Source organism: Muntiacus reevesi, chromosome 5, assembly GCF_963930625.1.
Source record: "Muntiacus reevesi chromosome 5, mMunRee1.1, whole genome shotgun sequence".
In the NCBI taxonomy this organism is placed as follows: Eukaryota; Metazoa; Chordata; class Mammalia; order Artiodactyla; family Cervidae; genus Muntiacus; species Muntiacus reevesi.
In genome coordinates this window covers 51270260-51292048 of record NC_089253.1, presented here as the reverse complement: position 1 = coordinate 51292048, position 21789 = coordinate 51270260, and the positions used below count along the sequence as shown (strand labels likewise).

The following is a 21789-nucleotide window of genomic DNA, read 5'->3' as shown; positions in this document are numbered from 1 at the left end:
TGAGCTTTCCTTCAAGATTGGGAACCCCAAAGTGAAATATAACACTCTATTAATATTAATTGTGTGTATGATTGGGGGTGGGGGGATTAAAAGTTGTTTTTAAGTACAATAACTTCTATTGTAAAAGCTACTCTCTTCATTCGTTCCCGTCAAAGACTGTATATAATGACAGAAAACAAGATTTTGCTGTATACAAAAACAATTATGTATTTCCTCAATAATGACACCACAAAATGACAAAATGAAAATTATTTAATATACAAAAAAAGCACAACAAAATCAAATACATAGTGCAAAAAGATACAGAGCTATCAACTTAGTGGTAGCTAAAAGATTAGGCAAGAACTCATGGAAATATCTCCTTTTCTCATGTTCTGGGCTGGTTTCAAAGTTTTTTTGTTTTTTTTTCGAAAGTTATTTTAAATTGCCTTTTTCTTCCCATTTTATGAAACCATATTTGCTACTATTATTAATTATGACTACCTAATTAGATGTTATTTAGAAAATTGCATGATTTTTATATACAGATTGCATTTTATGCCACCTATTCAAGTGCATGTAAGACAGAATTTTTTATATCAAGACCATAACAAGGCAGTTGTAGCTACTACCCAAATTTACATACATACTTCTCTCAGAACCTAGACAAGAGATCATGTGAAGCAAGGGATATATGAGCTAGAGGCATGGGTAAAAGGAAGTAATGTAGGCTCTGCTAGGCAGGCACAAAGGGGAGCTCAGCTTCCAGGAGATGAGGCATTCTGAATATATACCCCAGAGCTTGGTCTACCAAAAGCTTAACAACTTCTAGTATCTGGCCCTTTTTAGGATACTTGACCAATCCTGCCCCAAGAAATAAGCAGTTCTACCTGCTGGAATATCCTCCAAGATAACATTTAATAAAGATCCCCAGTGAAGAAAAACCACCTGCAGAAGCAGCATCTGGACTTCAGGTAAGCTATCAAGAAATACTACCTCCTTCTGAACACTTCTTTCTCTGTAACAGTCCAGTCATTCAAAAGGCTCTTGAGAGAAGTACAGTAAACTCCAACTGTAAGCTTATTATAATATTTTAACAACACCACATTCACCAACAGTGGCATTATTTGGGATTGCACATTCGTTGCATTAAAAGATCTCAAAATACTAACAGGACATTTTCCCACAGAAGAAAAAGAGATCTGGTTGCTAAAGAAAGAATATAGCAATGGCAAGCAAGGAAAGCTCTATCAACAAAAAGAATATCTCAAGGCCATCTGGAAAAAACTTTTCCCAGATTAGGTCTGGGGGGGCGGTCACCTGAACTACCACCTCAGATAATTTCCATTTCCAGTTTAGCTTTAGAGTCTCCAATATTTCTTTTCATATGCTAAACTGCAACTCAGCTAATCACAAATGTGAACAATTCCAGTAAAGTAACCTCAGGTACGCTATGGTAGTGCAAAATTCTAGACATTTGTAAACACTATATGTGGTTATTTTTGGCACAGGGGAGAGCTTGCAGGTTTCTTTATCTTTGAAGTGCAGATTCTAAAATCACCCAGTCTATAGCCAGTTTTAGCAAAAGCATTAACAGTCTTGATAGTGTATGTGCATACATAAACACCCATGAATGAGACAGCTGTCAAAATGAATTCTTCTCTAAGACATGAACAATTTAAGCAGATATTTGGCTAAATGGAAAACAACAGATTCACAGTATCTAAAATCATATACTTTCATGGACTTCCTTGGCAGTGGTTAAGACTCCCTGCTTCCAGTACAGAAGGCAAGGGTTCAATCCCTGGTTGGAGAAGTTCCACATGCCATGAAATGTGGTAAAAAGAGAGAAAGAAGGAAATCATATTTTCAGAAGATCATAATAACTGTCTGTTGGGAAAAACCAAATAGTTGGTTACGTTTCCTACTTTCTAAAACAAAAAAACCAAGCAATAACACTACAAGAGCTCTGTAGATAGACTGATCTAACAGTTCACACATTTCTCTTTAGCAACTGTCAAAGAAGTCAACATTGCATTGAAGTAACATTTCAAAAAAAGCTACCTAAAAATAAGATCCTGACCTTTAAAAATAAGTTCTTACAAACAAAACAACATCACATAAAGCATTACATACAGCTTTAATACATAAATTATTATTAAAACACAACTGAATATTTCAAATGCCTGGCAGTGATTCACTCTTAAGTTTGTGGCAGTTTAGAAGCTGGACTGTCTGGACACTGATCCATTGTTCAAGTCTAGGATTGGGAATCTATGATATTCCATAGATGGACTCTGAAAAAATGTTAATATCAACTTAAAGCCTTGCTCTAAGATAAAGTCTGATTAAGTATAAAATACAAAAGCATACCAAGTATTATCAGTACCAAGCATACCAAGTATTACAAGTACAGTGCAAGTAGAATGAATTAACAATAGCAGGCAGGAGACATTTTTAGCTATAAAATGGAAATTCATTGCTTTTCTAAGGATTTGTCATCTCTGGTCTCAACATTTTGTCTGGGATAACATGGTCATAAATATTAATTTAAATAACTAAAATAAGAAATCTGATGCTAATGTGGGATGATTTCATTAATCACAAGTCTATGGTATAACGCAGTGGAAACAATAAACTCCACTGACAACTACTTTAACAGATCTTTTCCACACGGTTAAGGTTTCAAGCTAAGCATGCCTTATCTATAACTAGGGACCATAATAATTTAATGTCTAAAAGAAGACATTTGAAAGTGAAACAGGAGAGACAGAGACAACCTGTGTAAGATGCTGAAAAACAAGAGTAAACTGGCCCTGTCTCCAGAAAACCAAAGCATTATAATAACCCTAATTACAAACTAAATGCTAGTGTTTGGAAGTCAAGAGTTTCATCATCATATAGCAATAAACTATGAAGTCTTAACATACAAACCATGTCTTGCTTATCTGTACCACAGTGACAGTGAAAAAAGAACAAAATAAAAAATAGATCAAGAAGATGATTTAAAAGTTACTGCAGGTAAAGCGTTGCTCTGACAGTTTTATTTGGCCGTTTTTAGGATCCCTAACCCATCCTAACCCAAGAAACACAAGGAGTTCTACTGGCTGTGCTATGCTCCCAAACAACATTTAATGAAGATCCTGGGGGATGGAAGAAGGTATTCCATGAAAGTGGAAATTCAACAGAAAGCTGGAATAGCAATACTCATATCAGACAAAATAGATTTTAAAATAAACACTGTGATAAGTTCCCAGGTGGCACTAGCGGTAAAGAACCCGCCTGCCAATGCAAGAGACACAGGAGACAACAGTTGGGAAGTTTCCTTGGAGGGCATGGCAATCCACTCCGGTGTTCTTGCCTGGAGAATCCCTGGACAGAGGAGCCTGGCGGGCTGCAGTGTCAGACTATGCAACTTAGCACCCAGAGCACATAAGAGACAAAGGATGACAATATATAATGATCAACAGATGAATCCAAGAAGACACTGTAAATGCAAGAACAACTGTAAATATATATGCACCTAATATAGAAGCACCTCAATATATAGGGCAAATACTAAGAGCTGTGGAGGAGGAAACGGCAACCCACTCCACTACTCCTGCCTGGAGAATCCCATGGACAGAGGGGCTTGGCGGGTCACGAAGAGTCAGACACGACTGAGTGACCAAGCGCAGCACAAGAGCCACAATGGGAGAAACCAACAGGAGCACACAATAGTGGCGGACTTTAACACCCCACAGAAAATTAACACGGAAACAGAGGATTTTTTTTTTTTTTGATTTTTTTTTTTTTTAGACTACACTGCACAGCGTTTGGGATCACAGTTCCCTAACCAGGAATCAAACTCAGGCCTCCTACAGTGGAAGTACAGAGCCTTAACCACTGGACTGAGAGGGAAGTCCCTGAAACAGAGGCTTTAAATGACATAGTAGACCAGATGGAACTAACTGATATTTCTCAGGTGCACATGGAACATTCTCTAGGGCTGACCACATGCTGGGCCACAAGGCAAGCCTTGGTAAATTTAAGAAAACTGAAATAGTATCAAGCTTCTTTTACCATCATGCTATTAGACTGGAAATAAATTACAAGAAAAAAACTATAAAAAAACAAACATGTGGAGGCTAAACAACATGCTATTAAACAACCAATGGATCACTGAGAAAAATCAAAGAGAAAATAAATACCTAGAGACAAACGAAAATGAAAGCCACAACAATCCAAAATCTATGAAATACAACAAAGGCAGTTCTAAGAGGAAAGTTTATGGAAGTCTTAACTGAGGAAACAAGAAAAAAATCTCAGATAAACAACCTAACCTTATACCCAAAGGAACTAGAGAAGGAACAAACAAAACTCAAAGCTAAAAAAAAAAAAAAAAAACCCTCAAAGCTAGCAGACAGAAAAGAAATCATAATGATCAGAGTGAAAATAAATGGTATAGAGACAAGGAAAACAGCAAAGACCAATGAAACTAAAAGCTGGTTCTCTGAAAAGATAAACAGAATTGATAAACCTTTAGCCAGACTCATCAAGAAAAAAAAGGGAGAGGACTCAAATAAATAATATTAGAAATGAAAAAGGAGAAGCTACAACTGACGTCACAGAAATACAAAGGATCGTAAGAGCAACTGCATGCCAATAAAATGCATGACATGGAAGAAACGGACACATTCTTAGAAGGTTTGGCATTCCAAAACTGAACCAGGAAGAAGTAGAAAATACGAACAGACCAATCACAAGCACTGAAATTGAAAATGGTGATTAAAAATTCCCAACAAACAAAAGTCCAGCACCTGATGACTTCACAGGAAAAATCTATTTAGAGACAAGTTAACATCTATCCTTCTGGAAACCCTTTCAAAAAACGGGACAGGAAGGAAAACCCCCAAACTCATTCTATGAGGCCACCATCACCCTGACGTCAAAACAAGACAAAGATACTACAAAAAGGAAAATTACAAGCCAATACCACTGATGAACACAGACGCAAAATCTTCAACAAAATACTCGCAATCTGTATTCAACAATACATTAAAAGGGTTATACACCATGATCAAGTGGGATTTATTGCAGTCATGCAAGGATTTTTTAATGTTCATAAATCAGTGTGTACACCACATTAAAAAAATTGAAGAATAAAAGCTGTATGATCAATAAAGTGAAAGTTGCTCAGTCATGTCTGACTCTTTGAGACCCCATGGACTGTAGCACTCCAGGGTCTTCTGTCCATGGGATTTTCCAGGCAAGAATACTGGAGTGGGTTGCCATTCCCTTCTCCAGGGGATCATCCCGACCCAGAGATTGAACCTGGGTCTCCTGTGTTGCAGGCAGATTCTTTACCATCTGAGCCATAAGGGAAGCCCAATGATCAACAGATGCAGAAAAAGGTTCTGACAAAATTCAGTACTCGTTTATGATAAAAACTCTACAGAAAGTGAATATAGAGGGAACATACCTCAACATATTCAACAAACCTACAGCTAACATTATATTCAATGGTAAAAAGCTGAAAGCATTTCTTACAAGGCCAGGAACAAGACAAGGGTGTCCACTCTCGCCACTTTTATTCAACAGTTTTGGAAGTCCTGGCTATGGCAATCAGAGAAAAAAAGAAATAAAAGGAATCCAAGCTAGAAAAGAAGTTGAACTGTCACTGCTTGCAGATGACATGATCCTATACATAGAAAATCCTCAAGACGTGACAAGAAAACGACTAGCACTCATCCACGAAGCTCGTAAAGCTGCAGGTTACAAATTAATACACATCAATCTTTTGCATCTCTATATACTAACAATAAAAGATTAGAAAGAGATTCAAGAAACAATTTCACTTACCACTGCATCAAAATCAAAATGAATAAAATATCTTAGGAGTAAACCTACTTAAGGAGACAAAAGACCTGTACTCTGAAAACTCTTAAGATGCTGATGAAAGAAATCAAAGATACAAACAAATGGGACGATAAAACACATTTTGTGGATTGGAAGAATCAAAAGTATCAAAATAACTATACTACCTAAGGCAATCTACAGATTCAATGTAATCCCTATCAAATCATCAACGGCATTCTTCACAGGCTAGAACAAAAAATCTTGAAATCTGTACGGAGACAAGACCCTGAATAGCCAAAGTACTCCCTGACTTCACAATATTGTTAACTGACTACACGCCAATATAAAATAAAAAGTCTTTAAAAATAAATAAGTGAAGAATAGTCTTTGAACAAATGCTGCTGGGACAACAGGGCATCATAGACAAAAAAAAAGAAAAGAAAAATCTTCATCTAATTATAACGTATACAAAATTAAATCAAGATTCACAGATTTAAATGTAAAATATCAGACTATAAAACTGTTACAGAAAACAAGGACAAAATATTCCAGATTTTGGGCTAACCAAAATTTGACGGCAAAGCACAAAATATATACAGAAAAACTGATAAATTGAACTTTATCAAAACTACAAACTATTTCTAAGGTCCTCTGAAAGGGATAAAAAAGACCAACTACAGAGTGGGAGAAATATTTTCAAACCCCATATACAGCAAAGGACTAATATCTAGAGTATAAAAAGAACTCCCAGTCCATCTTAAAGGAAAGCAATCCTGAATATTCATTGGAAGGACTGACGTTGAAGCTGAAACTCCAATACTGTGGCCGCCTGATGCTAAGAGCTGACTCATTTGAAAAGACCCTGACTGAGGGCAGGAGGAGAAGGGGACGACAGGATGAGGTGGTTGGATGGCATCACCGACTCGTAAACTCTGGGAGTTGGTGATGGGACAGGGAGGCCTGGCATGCTGCAGTCCATGGGGTTGCAAAGAGTCGGACATAACTGAGCAACTGAACTGAACTGAACCCAAAACTCAACAGTAAGAAAGCAATTAGAAAATGGGCAAAAGACATAAACATTTTACCAAAGAGGATGTACGTATGGCATATAAAAGGTTCCGGTTCACTTGTCTCAGGTTCACTTATCTCAGGTTCAGTTAAAAGGTTCAGTTATTAGGAAAATTGTAATTAAAACCACAAGGGGATATCATCACCTATCTATCAGAATGACTAAAATTAAATATTTATATATAAAGAGTGAAAGCACCAAATTCTAGTGATCATGCAGAGAACTGGAACACTCTTAAATTGCTCATGAGAAAGTGAAATGGCATAGCCATTAAGGAAAAAGCATTTGGCAATTCTTAAAAGCTAAAATTCATTTACCATCCCTTCTTATCAATTGTACTACTAAGCATTTATCCCAGAGAAATTAAAACTTCGGTTTGTTCAAAAATATGTACACAATTGCTTAGAGCAGCTTTTTTAATAATGGCAAAAACTAGAAAGAATCTAGATGTCATTTGATGAGTGAATCATTAAGCAAACTGTAGTACAGCTATACCCTAAAATACTGCTCAGCAGTTAAAAGAATGATTCATATATATAACTCAGATGTATTTCCAGGCAATTATGCTGGGGGAAAAAAAAAATCCAATCCCAAAAGGTTGCATACCATATGGTTCCATGCACGAGCATTTCTGAAGTCACAATATCACAGAAATGGAAAACAAATTAGTAATTTCTAGGGTTAAAGAGGGGATAAGGTTATAAGGAACCTAACAGGTCTATAAAGGATTATAGAAGGATTCCAGCAGTGATGGAAATGCTTTTTATCCTGACCGTATCAACATCAATATCCTGGTTGTGATGCTATACTACAGCTTTTCAAGATGTTATTATTGGAGGAAATCATTACAGATTACAAGGCATCTCTCTGTACTGCTTCCTGCAGCTGCACGTGAATCTACAATTACCTTAAAATAAGAAATTTAATTAAAAGACAAAATGGGCAGAAGACCTAAACAGACATTTCTCAAAAGGAGATATAGATGGCTTAGAGGCACATGAAAAGGTGTTCAACATTGCTAATTATTAGAGAAATGCAAATCAAAACTACAATGAGGTTATCACCTCACATCAGCCAAAATGGCCATTATCAAAAAATCCATAAACAGTAAATAATGGACATGGTGTGGAAAGGAACCCTCCTACACTGTTGGTGAGAATGTGAAATGGTACAGCCACTACAGAGAACAGTATGGAGGTTCCTTAAAAGAACTAAACATAAAGCTACCATATGACCCTGCGACCCCACTCCTGGGAGTATATGTGGAGAAAGGACATGAACCCCCGTGTTCACTGCAGTGCTGTTTACAACAGCCGAAAAACGGAAGCAACCTAAGTGCCCATCAACAGGGGAATGGGTAAGGAAGGTGTGGTACATACACACAATGGAACACTACTCAGCCATTAAAAAGAATGAAATGCCACCTGCAGCACCATGGATGGACCCAGAGACTGACATACTGAGTGAAGATGGAGAAACAGAAATATCACACGATATTCCTTACATGCAGAGTCAAAAAACAAACTATACAAGTAAGCTTAATTACAAATCAGAAGCAAAATCACAGACTTAGAGAACTTAAGTTACCAGCGGAGAAACATAGGGGGAAGGGATAATCAGAGAGTTTGAGATCAACATGTACACACTGCTATATTTAAAATGGATAACCAAAAAGGATCCACTGTATTATACAAGGAGCTCTGTTCAAGGTTATATGGCAGCCTGGATGTGAGGGAAGTTTGGGGTAGAATGAAGTGAAAGTGTCAATTGTTCAGTTGTGTCTGACTCTTTTGAGACCCCAGGGACTATAGCCCGCCAGGCTCCTCTGTCCATGGGATTCTCCAAGCAAGCATACTGGTGTGGGTTGCCATTTCCTTCTCAAGGGGATCTTCCGAGGGACCAAACCTGGGTCTCCCGCATCGCAGGCCAGTTCTTACAGATTATGTATATGTATGGGTGAGTCACTTTGCTGTACACTTGAAACTATCATAACATTGTTACCTGGCTACACTCTGATACAAAGTAAAAAGTTAAAAAAATAAATAAAACAAAGATCCTGGATGATGGAAAACAAACTGCAGAAGCAGCATCTTGGATTTCAGATAAGCTACAAAAGAAATACTACCTCCTTCTGCAGATACAGCTCTTTATAACATTTCAGTCATTCAAGACTCTTGATAGGGGTTCAGTACACCTAAGTGTACATTTATTGAAATATTTTCAGCTCAAATGTGCAGTTTAAAATCTTCTAAGCAAAGTATTTACTGCTGATGGGGACAGTAAAAACCCAGGTGATCCAAGGGGGAAAAAAAGTAAGTAGAGTAGCATAAGAGGATTCTGTGCTAGCAAATTAGCAACAAATATCTATATACAAAAATTAAAATTTTAGACTTTTTCTTATTAAGCTTTCTTCAAAAACTCAACTTTATGTAAGAGGAACCAGAGGGTACAAGTGCAGATCCCAGCTCTCCCTATTCCTCATTTTACTTGCAAAAGCAATTAACTGGCAAAATTAAAATCAATAGCTATCAAACTATCATGAAGAGAGTAGTGTGGGGGGAGGGAATGGGGCATAAAGTTACTACCTTCCTAAATTTTTAGAGCACTTACCATAGTCTAACAAAACACTGAACTTGAAGGACTGATTCTATTTACTGAGGGGAAAAAAACCCTTGTCCCTAATGCCTGGAGACAGCCAGAGACCTAAGTTTCATCCCTCAAGGATGAAAAACACTGGAGAGAGAGTTCAGGTTCCTCTGCTGCCTCTACTAGTCTTTCCAGTGGGAGGAGTAATTTATCGGATTATGTTAAGAAAAGTGGACATGTACTGCCTTTTCTCTTTGAGGAGAAACGGTTAAAAGTCTCTATTCTCTCTGAAGTCCTATTTCGGCTGCAGCTCACATTCTTCAGTATTTTAAGGCTACTAGTTATTCCAAATTCAACAAATACCACAGTTTAAACAGTTAACAAATAATGAGAAGGAAGAAAGCATGGTTTAAAGATTTACTGTAGGAGACTTCGATCCCAGTAAGAGCTCTATCACTAGCTGTGACTTTCAGCAGTCATTTATCCTTTCAGCCTCATGTGCAAAATAAGAGGTTGAGTATATGAGTGCATGCTAGTTAATTTCCACGAGTTTAGCAGATCTTCTCTAAACACGATGCTAAATAAAGGGATTCTGCTCTACTCTCTGTACCTGTGTGTGCACCAGCTCCTGTGAATGCATGCATATGTGTGTGTTTGGGGCAGGGACTAAAATTGGGCTTATAACAAGCAACCCAGGTGATTCTTAAGAGCCTTAAATTTAGTAATTTTAGGGCCTTAGTCTTCAAAATATTCATACGGCTGAGCATACACCAAAATTTTTTCCATAGGGAAAGTAGACAGGAATATCTATAAGGAAAGCAACTTAAAGATCTTCAATTTCCATATGTATTATCCTAATATTTACATGCACAGATAAAACCTCTTCAGGGTTATCTTTAAATACTTTCCTTTTCACAACTGCCATACTCCCTATTCTCAGAAGGCAGGCTACTTCTCACCCAAAAGGCTGTCTCTCACCCACCTAGAATCTTATGGGGCACTGCCTCAGAACATTAAAAAAGCCTCTAGAGGCATCAAATAAAAATACAAAAACCCCGAGCAGGCTCCCGAGAGACCAAGAGGGCAGAGTAGAGCACAGAAAGCTTTGGTCAAAACCTCTGTGCCTTATCTTAGAACTATGACTGAGAAGGCTATGCCGCAGATGTATGTAATACATGTAACTGGATTAAAAATGAAGTCAAACAGGGTCTTCCCTGGCGGTTCAATGGTAAGACTCCATGCTCCTGATGCAGGGGGCACGGGTTTGATTGCTGGTCGGGGATCCCATATGCTGTACAGTGTGGCCAAAAAATAAGTTAATATAAAGTCAAACATTTTGACTGAAAATGAAGTTTGATTTGGCTGATTAGTTTTATAATGAGAATAGACTTTGCCAGTTTATATGACAGGACTTTTTCTATAAATTCAACCAGCCAGATCTACAGCTCCAAGGTTTTGGCAAAAATATCTTTAAAGCACATCTACAATATATTGGATGATACATCCTCTTTAATTAGTTAAATTTATTTTAAAAATTTAGAAGTCAAATTTAACATGTGCAAAAGGAAAACTAGCTGAGGGTAAGAGCCGTGAGACGACGGAGGAGCTGCCTGGGAAAGGAGACAGACAGGCACTACTGCTTGCTATGAGACGCCCACAGCTCAGCAGGAGGGAGCCCTTTACCGGCTTTACTGTCAGCTAACTACACCTCAGGTTTTAATGTGCAAAAAGTTGTTGTACTTTTTCAAAATTGTTTTTTGAGGTATGTTAGCAAAAATGTTGGATATCACTGTTCTAGGCACTTTACAAAAATAATCGTTTCTCTGAATCACACAACATAATCTACTTTATACATTAATTACTTGTTTTTTCATTGATAGCTTTAATATCTTTCTAACAGTCACCTTGGATTTTGATGCCCAAGAACATTCCCTACCAGAAAAGAACAGTAAGAAATTAAATTAAATAAAGAAATGATTCAACTTCAGGTAATTTGGTAAATGAAAGAATGAATGTATTTCTATTTGTACTGCTCCCTCCCAGAGCCTCATCTATGAAGACAGAATGATTAACTTCTCTTTTAATGTTAATAGTCTCCATACTGATAATTCTAAAGAACTTATTCTCAAATTCTATAAGTTTAGAGGTAAAAATGGCTTAGAACATAAAAGTTTACAAGAATAAATGAAAGTATGAAATGAGTCACCCTGCGTAGAGATGCTCAATACTGATATTTGGACACATGACCAGCTCTGTTAATATGTGTCTGTAATTCACCGATTCAGCTATGCTACAAAAACCTTAATAACCAACTGAATTTCTTTCTTGCAAATAGGACAAGAAGCCCCAGCCTTCTTTAGTCTTCTAGCACAATGAAAACAAGTGACAAGATGGCCTGTCCTCCCGTGAATGATGTTTCCGTCTCGTGGTCTTTTCTCACACAGACTACATGGCTTCAAAAGATTCTGGCAATCCTCCATGTTTTCTGTATCTTTTCTCTGTTCAAAAAGGTTATCTGATTGTTCTACCATGCTTGATATGGTCTCTTGACTTTCAGAACTATGAGCCAAATCCAAGAATTCCACCGAGTTGCAAGGATCAAAATGTTCAGAGTTTTCTTCCTTTATGTATATATCTTTAGGTCTAACAACTGGAGCTGATACAGTTCTTCTGCAGTCAGGGACATCAATTCCTTCACTTTCTTGCTTTTCAGGTATGGCAGTGATAGCAGATGTGGAGAGAGAATGGGTTAACTTGGAACAATCTGAGTACCAATCCTTCCTCAAGGCCCAGCAACGAAAACAGTACCTCTTGCTTGGAGAGTTAAATTTCTTGCACTCAGTACACTGCCACTCATCCTACAAAGACAAATGCAGCCAGTTAATACTCACTCAGTGGAAAACATGATACTGAGGAAAAGGGAGAGTAGGCCAAATTTTCATCATCTCACACTAAGATAGTAATAATCCAGGCATTTCACACCAGACACTCAAGTTCTAGCCTAGAACTTGAGCAAAGTCTACAGCTATCTGTAAGAACATCTTGAGATGTTTTACAATGATAGCGACATAATCGCCATTTCAAGCCAAATGTGATGTAGTTATCTTTAAGAAAGTTAAACTATTTTATCTTTCTATTTAGTCTGCATGGAATTTGCATTGTTCGCTTCTATCCACTGCCTTCTTTTTACAAAAAGGCAGTTCTTTGTACAACTTACTCTTTTACTGAGCAAGAGGCTAAAGAATGAAGCAAAGGTAATACTCAAGATGTCATTCTTTCCTACTAATTAAAAACTGCGATAAAATTTGTCAAAACGGAAGCTAAAATTAAAATGATTATTTGACAACTACTACATTTACTCCTTCTCTCACTGCTCTCAGAAATAGGTAGGCAATTGTATGCCTAAATCACACTCTGAAAAATGAATGCTCCTGTCCTTGAATGCCAGGTAATTTTTTTTCCTACTTCTCCATATTCAAATTAGGAGATAACAGAGCACAATGAATTTTAAATGCCTTGCTTAATTCAAAGGTAGCTACCTGGAAGAAGTCAAGTGTATTTAAAAGTGGGTAATTGCCTGGTTTTGACAGGATCGATGGTATGATACATGCTGATCTGTACTTTCAGAACAAAAGTCAAGCACTTCAAATTTAGAAATCACAACTCAAAAAAAAAGAAAAGGAAGTCACAACTCAACTGCCTATACTGAGAGGCAGAGATATGACCATTTGTTAAACTGGGATGTTTCTCCAGAGAGCCTCAGAACAGTCTTGCCAGTTTTAAGATCCTCAGATCTCATCTGAAACGCAATACAAATATGCAAGGAACTTCATAAAGATTTGGAATTCATAATTGATGATGTGTCATAGTCTAATTGGCATCACTTTTCTTTTTTAGTAGTACATAAAATAATAGGATTTATTAAGTTCTATGGCAGTTCTGAATTGATGAAATATAATCCACTTGCTTAACAGGTTTTCTGGGCCCAAAGTGCCTCAAAAATCTGATTAGGATGGAAACACTTATCTCTGCTATCATATTATGGTCAAGAACACTTAATGGACCAATATATCCCACCCTATTACTTAACCATGCACAGACAAATAATTTGCAATGAATTACCGTAATGGTCAGCAGTGGTGGGGTGGGAGTTGGGGGACAGGATAAACAGTAGAGACAACGAAAGATTTTTATATCCCCAAGCAGCAGGCTGTTAAAACCCCCTCCTTAAACTTACTCCACTATCTTTCTTCCCGCATATCAGTTAGCCAAAGAAAGTACTAAAGAGCAAATGGGGAGCTAGCATGAAAAGAGACAAGCAAGACATTCACGTGAGTCTAAACCTGAGTTGCCAACTGATGACAAATCCGTACCTATTACCTAACAGCTTAATACTCAAAATTCATTTATCAACCCTTCATTAATATAAACCTCCATGGACATTAAGCCATTTGTTTAATGGACAAACAATGGACATTTTCCATTTGTTTCTAGTTAAGAAAACATCAAAAGTATAATACTTAACAAAAAATTTCAGATAGCTTATAGGTCTATCTTTGGGACTACAGAGAGGTGTTTAGCGGGAAAAGCAGTGTAGGACTACTTTAAATCTATGTAGCCACTGCATAATTTCCAAAGAGTTTTGAAAGCAGGAAGAAAGGCACACAAAGAGGCATTTAAGTCATCCCTTTCCAAGGCAGGGAAAGCATCAGATCAACTCATCCCCTTCTCTTCTCAAATTCCAATAAAAATCTAACAAGATATAAAGAAACCAACATCTCTTAACACCTAGGAAAAGGAGACAGAAATGGGGAGAAAGGGCACTCTTTAACACAATTGCACTGCGGGAACATTAGCATCTGAAGACGTGAGTAGTGTCAAATAGCCCATTAGCCATTCATACCTCAGAGGTAACTTCTGTGTCGGTATCATCACTTATGGATTCAGGGTCCTCCAGATCATCATTTTTTCCCATGTCAACCACCTGAGAAAGCAAAAACATCTCATTAGCCAGGTTTCTGTATTTTAGATGAGGCTGTTACCTGAGAGCAGAAAGTACAGAGCTTCAGTTTAAAACTCACATTCCTCCCCCATCACTAGCACTTAAAAATGAGACAGCTTATATGTGACACCGAAAACATGATTCTGTACATACCTAGCTGACATTTCAGTAGAATAAATGATCAAAAAGCACCAAGAAGGGTTACCAACTATCTCTTCAGCATTCAGAAGGGAGAGCATTCCCAAATTTATGTATTTAAATAGACAGTATTGCTGCTGCTGCTGCTGCTAAGTCACTTCAGTCATGTCCTACTCTGTGCAACCCCATGGACAGGCTTCTCCGTCCATGGGGTTTTCTAGGCAAGAGTACGGAGTGGGGTGCCATTGCCTTCTCCAAACAGTATTAGGGTATAAATTATTAAATATAGAAATGTTTTATCTTGAAAATCTAGGAAGGCATTCATAAGAATAAAATAGGATTACATGAGAAAATGTGGGGAGTGTCTTCTAAACTTTAAAATTCTAAAAATTAAAACCTCACTTCTGTGATCCACAAAGTCCTATCCTATTTTTAAGACAGGCATGGTTAACTTAATATAAATCTTAAAACTGGATAAAGTATTAAAAAATGAAAAGGGGAGATTATATGAGTCATTTGTTGTACAAAGTAGCATACTGTCAGGTTAACCGATCTGAACAAGTTATACTGTATGTACATAAATACAATCAATGTGAAATTTTTCTACAACATACCTTTTTGTCTCTCACTTTCCCTACTTCTTCACTTGTTTGTTCAGGATCAGCAGCTTCAACTTTTATCCCAACACCGAATTGCTCTGACACTGATTCATTCAAAAACCACAAGTCATCTGTGGTGTCTGAAACAATGGCAGTACCTATATCCTAGCAGAAAAAAATAAACATGAGTTTATGTGAAGTGACGTGAAGTGAAGTCGCTCAGTCATGTCCGACTCTTTGCGACCCCATGGACTGCAGCCTATCAGGCTCCTCCATCCATGGGATTTTCCAGGCAAGAATACTGGAGTGGGTTGCCAGTTGAATCAAAGTAGATGAACCCAAGACTCAATGTCCTCATACATCTCAAAAGAATGCCTAGCCTTTCTTCTACAGATATCTATTCATTCAACAAATATCTACTTGGCAGCGACTACGTATAGACTAATGGGTGGATATGAGAGTACTTGGCAAGGAATTTTCTATTTTAATAGTAACACCAGAGAAACAGCAATGAAGTGCTTAAAAGCTAAAAACTCTTAGTTGCTCAACTAAATAAAACCCATCTCCTACATTCCTTTTTACAGGTGGCAAATCTGAGGACCTAAAAAACTTTGTTAATTGTGATGTGTTCTTCCCTGTAAGTCAATGATGTTTATTAAAGAAATATGAGAGATACTGATGATAATATAAACCTCTATCCTCTTTCTGAATTCTTTTATTGAAGTAAAGCTGGTATATAACACTTCTTTCTTAAACAACTTTAAATATAACTGTTTCCACATTCATCTATGTATACTTCATGATGCTTTTCTACAATATTCCTGAGACAACTTATTATTTTATTTCTATATGTCCATTCATTTACTGAACAAATAGTGCCTATTATGTGTCAGATACGAAGCAGGTACTAGTTACTAAGCAACAGAATACAATGGTCAATAAAAGCAACAGAAAAGAGTGGTCAATTAAAAGCCCTGGACTTATACTTCAATGGGGTCAAACAGACAATAGATACATAAACAAAATACAACAATACAGAGTAAGAAGCGCAATGGAGAATATAAAAGAGCAGAATGGTGATGAATTAGACTGTGGAAGTAATAAAAAGTGGTTAGATTTCAGGTATGCTTTAGAAAAAGAGTTGACAACCTGAATATGGTATATGACAGAGAAAGAAATCAATGAAATCTCTGGATACTATGAATAAAAAAAAAAAAAGAGAGAAATCTCTGGATACGTGGCTAGAATAACTGAGTAGAAGGTAGATGTAAGTAAAAGGAAACACTGAATAGGAATATTAGTTTAAAAAAAAACAAACTGAGGGACTTCCCTGGTGGTCCAGAGGCTGGGACTCAGCGCTCCCAGTGCAGGGGGCCCAGGTTCGATCGTTGGTTAGGGAACTAGACCCCACATGCGGCAACTAGAGTTTGCATGCTGCAACTAAAGCTTCCACGTGCTGCAGCTAAGACTCAGCGCAGCCAAATAGACAATTAAATAAAAAATGTTTAAGGAAAATATCAAAAGCTCTCTTTTGGGGTTTAAAAAATTATTTATTTGGCTGCGCCAGGTCTTAATTACAGCACACAGGATCATTACTTTCAGCATGCAAACTGTTAGTTCTAGGGTATGGGATCTGATTTTCTGACCAGGGATCAAACCCGGCCCCCCTGCCTTGAGGGCACAGAATCTTAGCCATGGACCACCAGAGAAGTCCCAGGAGTTCTGTTTTGAACATGGACAATGTCAGATCACCCAGTGTTGAGTAGGCAGTTAGATATGGAAGCTGGGTACTGAAGAGAGATGTCAGGGCTGCAGATACAGATTTGGGCATTACAGGCATATAGATGGTACTGAAAAGTCATAGCACTGAATGGGAATTCTTAGACAAGGTAATGTATGTTTCAAGAATAATCAAGAATGTCACTCCATCAAAAGAAAAAAAAGTTTCTCTTCAAATGTGAAATTTACCTGATTTGTCTGTAAATCAGTTGAGCCATTACTTCTAGGTGTATAGTTATTTCTCAAGTTTCCCAAAAACCACCAAGGCAAGCCAGCTACATCCCACTCCTCAAACCCGAGGTCCAGTCTTGACGTCTCTTCTTGAGTTAAATTTGCTACCAAGTCTTCATCTACAAAAGTCAAATGGAAAAGATGATAACTATGTATATAACACTTAAGACTCTCTTCATAATACTTAAAATTTCTTGTATAAGGCAAGTAAAAAGAAAATCCTCTTCCCAGTAAGAAACAATCAGAAATCAAATACCTGTATTAGTTGCAGAGCCCAGATCTTCTTCCTCTCCTTTTAGATTTCATTATCAAGTAATGACACTAGAGGTCATTCATCAAGAAATATAAACTCTGAAAGCGTCCAAACAATAACATTGTTCTAAAAGGATTTCTAAATGGTCACTTGGTGGCATTTTAAACATGCCTACCAGGAAGAATTTATGCTTTTGAACTGCAGTATTGGAGAAGACTCTTGAGAGTCCCCTGGACTGAAAGGAGATCCAACCAGTCCATCCTAAAGGAGATCAGTCCTGGGTGTTCATTGGAAGGACTGATGCTGAAGCTGAAACTCCCAATACTTTGGCCACCTCATGCAAAGAGTTGACTCACTGGAAAAGACCCTGATGCTGGGAGGGATCGGGGGCAGGAGGAGAAGGGGACGACAGAGGATGAGATGGCTGGATGGCATCACTGACTCGATGGACATGAGTTTGAATAAACTCCAGGAGTTGGTGAGGGACAGGGAGGCCTGGCGTGCTGCAATTCATGGGGTCACAAAGAGTCGGACACGACTGAGCGACTGAACTGAGCTGAACTGAACCACTATAATAACGAAGGAATGACTTGCTCTAGTACATGATACGGGACGATGACTTGATTTGTGACTGCAAATGGTGATAGCATAGTGGCCCAACCCTTGAGACAGAAACTAGGTGGTACAGACCATATTGAGCAATCACAAGGTTGTCAAGGCAGTCTCACTGGTATCACATATTTTCAGACGTTTCTCAATAATTCATGTTTCAATAGGTAACAACCATTATGAAACACTGAACTCTAGGCTGTCCAAATAAATACACATATATGTCTTTTCTGGATCAACAGGCTTTTTTGGAGTTAAGACATTTAAAAGCTAGAAATATTACAAATCCAGGACACATTAAGGATCCACATATTCTAAATAAAAGATCTTGTGTTGTACATCTAAATGATACTCAAGGGAGTTACTAACATAAGTTTGTTGCTACCACATGAAATTCTTTTCATTGTTTCCCACTGTTCAATCTTTTTTGTTGTACTTTCTTACTCTTTTCTACCTCTTCCTAATAGACTAGGCATGCCAATGGCAACTAAAGGTGTTTAAATGTGCTAAGGTACATACGGTTGAAAAAATGTCTGCAATAAATGGATCCCTGCCAGAACAGTTACCTTATCTACTTACAAATTATGTTGTTCCTGACTATTAAAAGGTATACCTGTGCTCAGGGAAACTTCAACTACCTTTTATTTACTCACTGCTGAAATTATGAGAAACCTAATTCTGAGATGGTATCACATTAAAGTTATCTTCAACTATTCAAGCTCTATAACTTCTTCTGAAGGGAATGAAAAAAAGGCCATTCTTTCCACATGTAAAAATTCTGTACTTTCTCCCGATACACATCCCTGAGAATACTTAGCTATTAATTCTCAAAATTTACATCATGAACTACAGTTTCTCATCTCGACTGTTGTTATATATTAAACAGCCTTTGAGTAGAAAATAAGCAAAGGCTTCTATTTAAAGAAACAAAATTACACACTTAGTACCATACAGACTGAAATAAGCTCCCAGCTAACTAGATAGCCCAAAATTCAGCTTATATTCAAAGCAATTTGAAGAAAACAACCCAGTATAATAAACAGATTAAATTTTATCATTTACAACAACTGCAGCATCATGATTTTCTGGGATGTTGCCAGAGGTCTAACCTGCCACTTCTGCAAATGTGAGTCAGGTACCTACACTAGAAACCATCATGCCATAAAATATCTTTAAGAAATTTATGACTTTACATTATCTTTGCAGGAAAAAGTTTAGGAAATATTTTATAAAGCAGGGTTTGGGGAAAACTTCCAAAATGTTGATCAACTCACTTAACCTGACTGTACTCTATCTAATATGAATGGGAAAGATCTAATGACGACCATCCAAGGGTAAAGGAACTACTAGGTCTCTCATGTCTCATTCTTGGCTCTGAGACATTAGGTCCATTTTACCATCTTTCCAAACTTCAAAAATATATGAAAGTTAGCCTCTGCCTCAAGCAGACAAATAAAAATTCTAACCAGATCAAATATATACAGGGGAGCCAAGATTTAAATGCCAAGGCAGCCGAGTTACCAGGTGGGAAACTGACAAATACATGGCTATCTTCTATTAGCATGCTAGCTAAATATGGTCTTGCTCCATCCTAGTCACCATGTATTGCTAAAAGAGAACTACCATCTTCTTCAAAGTTAACAGTGGTAAGTAGGATAAAGAAAAGGTTTTCAGAAAAGAGTGAAAATAAGTATGACATACACCTCTGCTACATCACATAAGAAACAGCATTATTACTTTTTTGAGTTCTCGATATAATGGTCTTAATTACTGCTAGCGCTTAATACAGATAGATGCCATTTCTAAAAGTCAACACCAAAAAAAGAAGAAAGAGAAAGAAAAGTCTACATAGTTGTAAACCAAAACTTACCTGCTCTAGAACTTCTGCATTTATACTGTGAGGTAGGCAGTGTGGGAATATTGCCTTCTTCAGTTCTTTTCCTGGAACTGGGGCTTTCCTCTACACTTTGCTGAAAGGAAGGGAAATGCATCCATCAGTGCAGCAGAAACAACTGTGACCAGGGGATGTAGCAGTTCCATTCCAGCTCACCAGTTAGTGTGCGACACAATGGGTTACGCACCAGAAAAGGAAACTCTGGAGTTCATAACAGTCATCAAATACAGGCAACCTCTCCTCAACCCACTGTGGGAAAAAAATCTGCACAAAAGGTCAAAATCTACTGTTAAAAACAGGCTATCAATATAAAGCCTCTAGCCTACACAAAATTAGGCATAATGCAGAAAACATATACCAAGATGATCATAAAGTTTTTGCAGGTTTAGGGAAGCTTTAAGAAATGGCCTGACATGAACTTATTTGCAACAAGTCTGTTAAAATCTAATAAAGCAATTTCCTCAAACACCTATATACATACACCATCACACACAAGCCCCAAGAAAATGCAACTGGAAGAACTAAAGATCGGAAGTGCTACATCCCAAAGAAAGATTCAGAGACTGGAACTCTGTTATGGGCAGAACAGAGAAGGTTCGCTCTGTCCCTAGTCTTTGAACTCCCAAGAGCCTTTCTTATTAAGTTCTTACCACGTTCAGGAAAGGCCTTGGGAGTCCAAGATCATAGGTACAGAGAAGGGGCCACTCTGTACAACAAAAGAAGTCACCGTGTGGTGATTTTACCTTCGGTTGGTCTTGACTTGGAATATCCATACTGTGCTCCTGTGCGATAGCGAGAGTCTGAGCAGCATCTGGATAGCAAGTAAAACAAAAGGAAAACCTTCCCTGGTAATAGCCGTTCTTTCCACACCAAAAGGACCTCAGCAAACAACCCTGAAGCCAGGCTCGAGCCCTAATTTTGACTGGCCAAGGCTCTCATCCAAAAGGAAAGTAAAAAAATTAAAACTAATAAAAATGGCATAGACCAAAAGAGGCTCTATTCAAAATATATTACCAAAATATAATCTGAAGAAAAATGAAAAATGAATAAAAAATGTTCTTCTATATGATGCTTTCAAATTTAATATGACAGTGATTCCAAGCATGGAATAATGGAGAACATTTTATCAATTCCTATAGGTGTGGTTCCAAATTTGTCTTTTTTAAGCAATAAAAAAATTTTTGACTTTTTAATTTTTATTTTCAAGTGTTAAAGCTATATAGGATTATGAAATCTAAAAAATCTAGGTTTGCTTTATGACACAATAGTTCCCTCATGTAATTACATTCTAAGTGTAAATGATATTTCACAGTTTAAACTATTATCACCAGGTATATACTTTTTTTTAATGAATAAGACTTATTTTTCCCAGTTCCTGTAAACATTTCCTAAGGAAGAGGAAGAAGATAAAGTTCCTCTCAAGGCCAACAAAAAGGAGTGAAGGAAAGAATAACCTGAGAGAACTTCTTAGATAATCAGAGAAAAATGTATTTCAAGGCCTTGCAAATTTTTCAAGCAGAAGAGAAGATGAAAATTTAGCTACAGGAAAAGAAAAGATGCAGAAAACTTAATAACCTTGGACCACTCTTTACCTAAGGCTATACGTAACTATATGCACTCAAATAAGTCTATCATGGATTGGGTTCATCAGCTACTATTACGTCCAGAAATAAGACACTTTATAGAAAATGTCATTCCTCATCCAATAAAGACTTCCAGAGAAAGGATACAGATCCTACAACTGGTCTGACAGATCAGTTGTTTGGCACAGAGCAAATATTTTCAAAATTGTAATTATAAAGAACATTATTT

General features: G+C 37.3%; 1 protein-coding gene across 4 annotated transcripts in view; it reads right to left on the bottom strand.

Annotated features, from left to right (window-relative positions):
• Positions 1-234: 234 nt before the first annotated feature.
• MDM4 (MDM4 regulator of p53) overlaps positions 235-21789 on the bottom strand; it is a 49958-nt gene continuing 28403 nt past the window's right edge. For all 4 annotated transcript variants that reach the window (XM_065938223.1, XM_065938219.1, XM_065938220.1 and 1 more), the window contains 6 exons: positions 20721-20788; positions 19954-20053; positions 17180-17340; positions 15227-15376; positions 14376-14456; positions 235-12330 (listed from right to left, as the gene is read on the bottom strand). In XM_065938223.1, the coding sequence (XP_065794295.1) occupies positions 11758-12330; positions 14376-14456; positions 15227-15376; positions 17180-17340; positions 19954-20053; positions 20721-20788 (1133 nt within the window). In that variant the 3' untranslated portion in view covers positions 235-11757. The remainder of the gene's footprint in view (positions 12331-14375; positions 14457-15226; positions 15377-17179; positions 17341-19953; positions 20054-20720; positions 20789-21789) is intronic.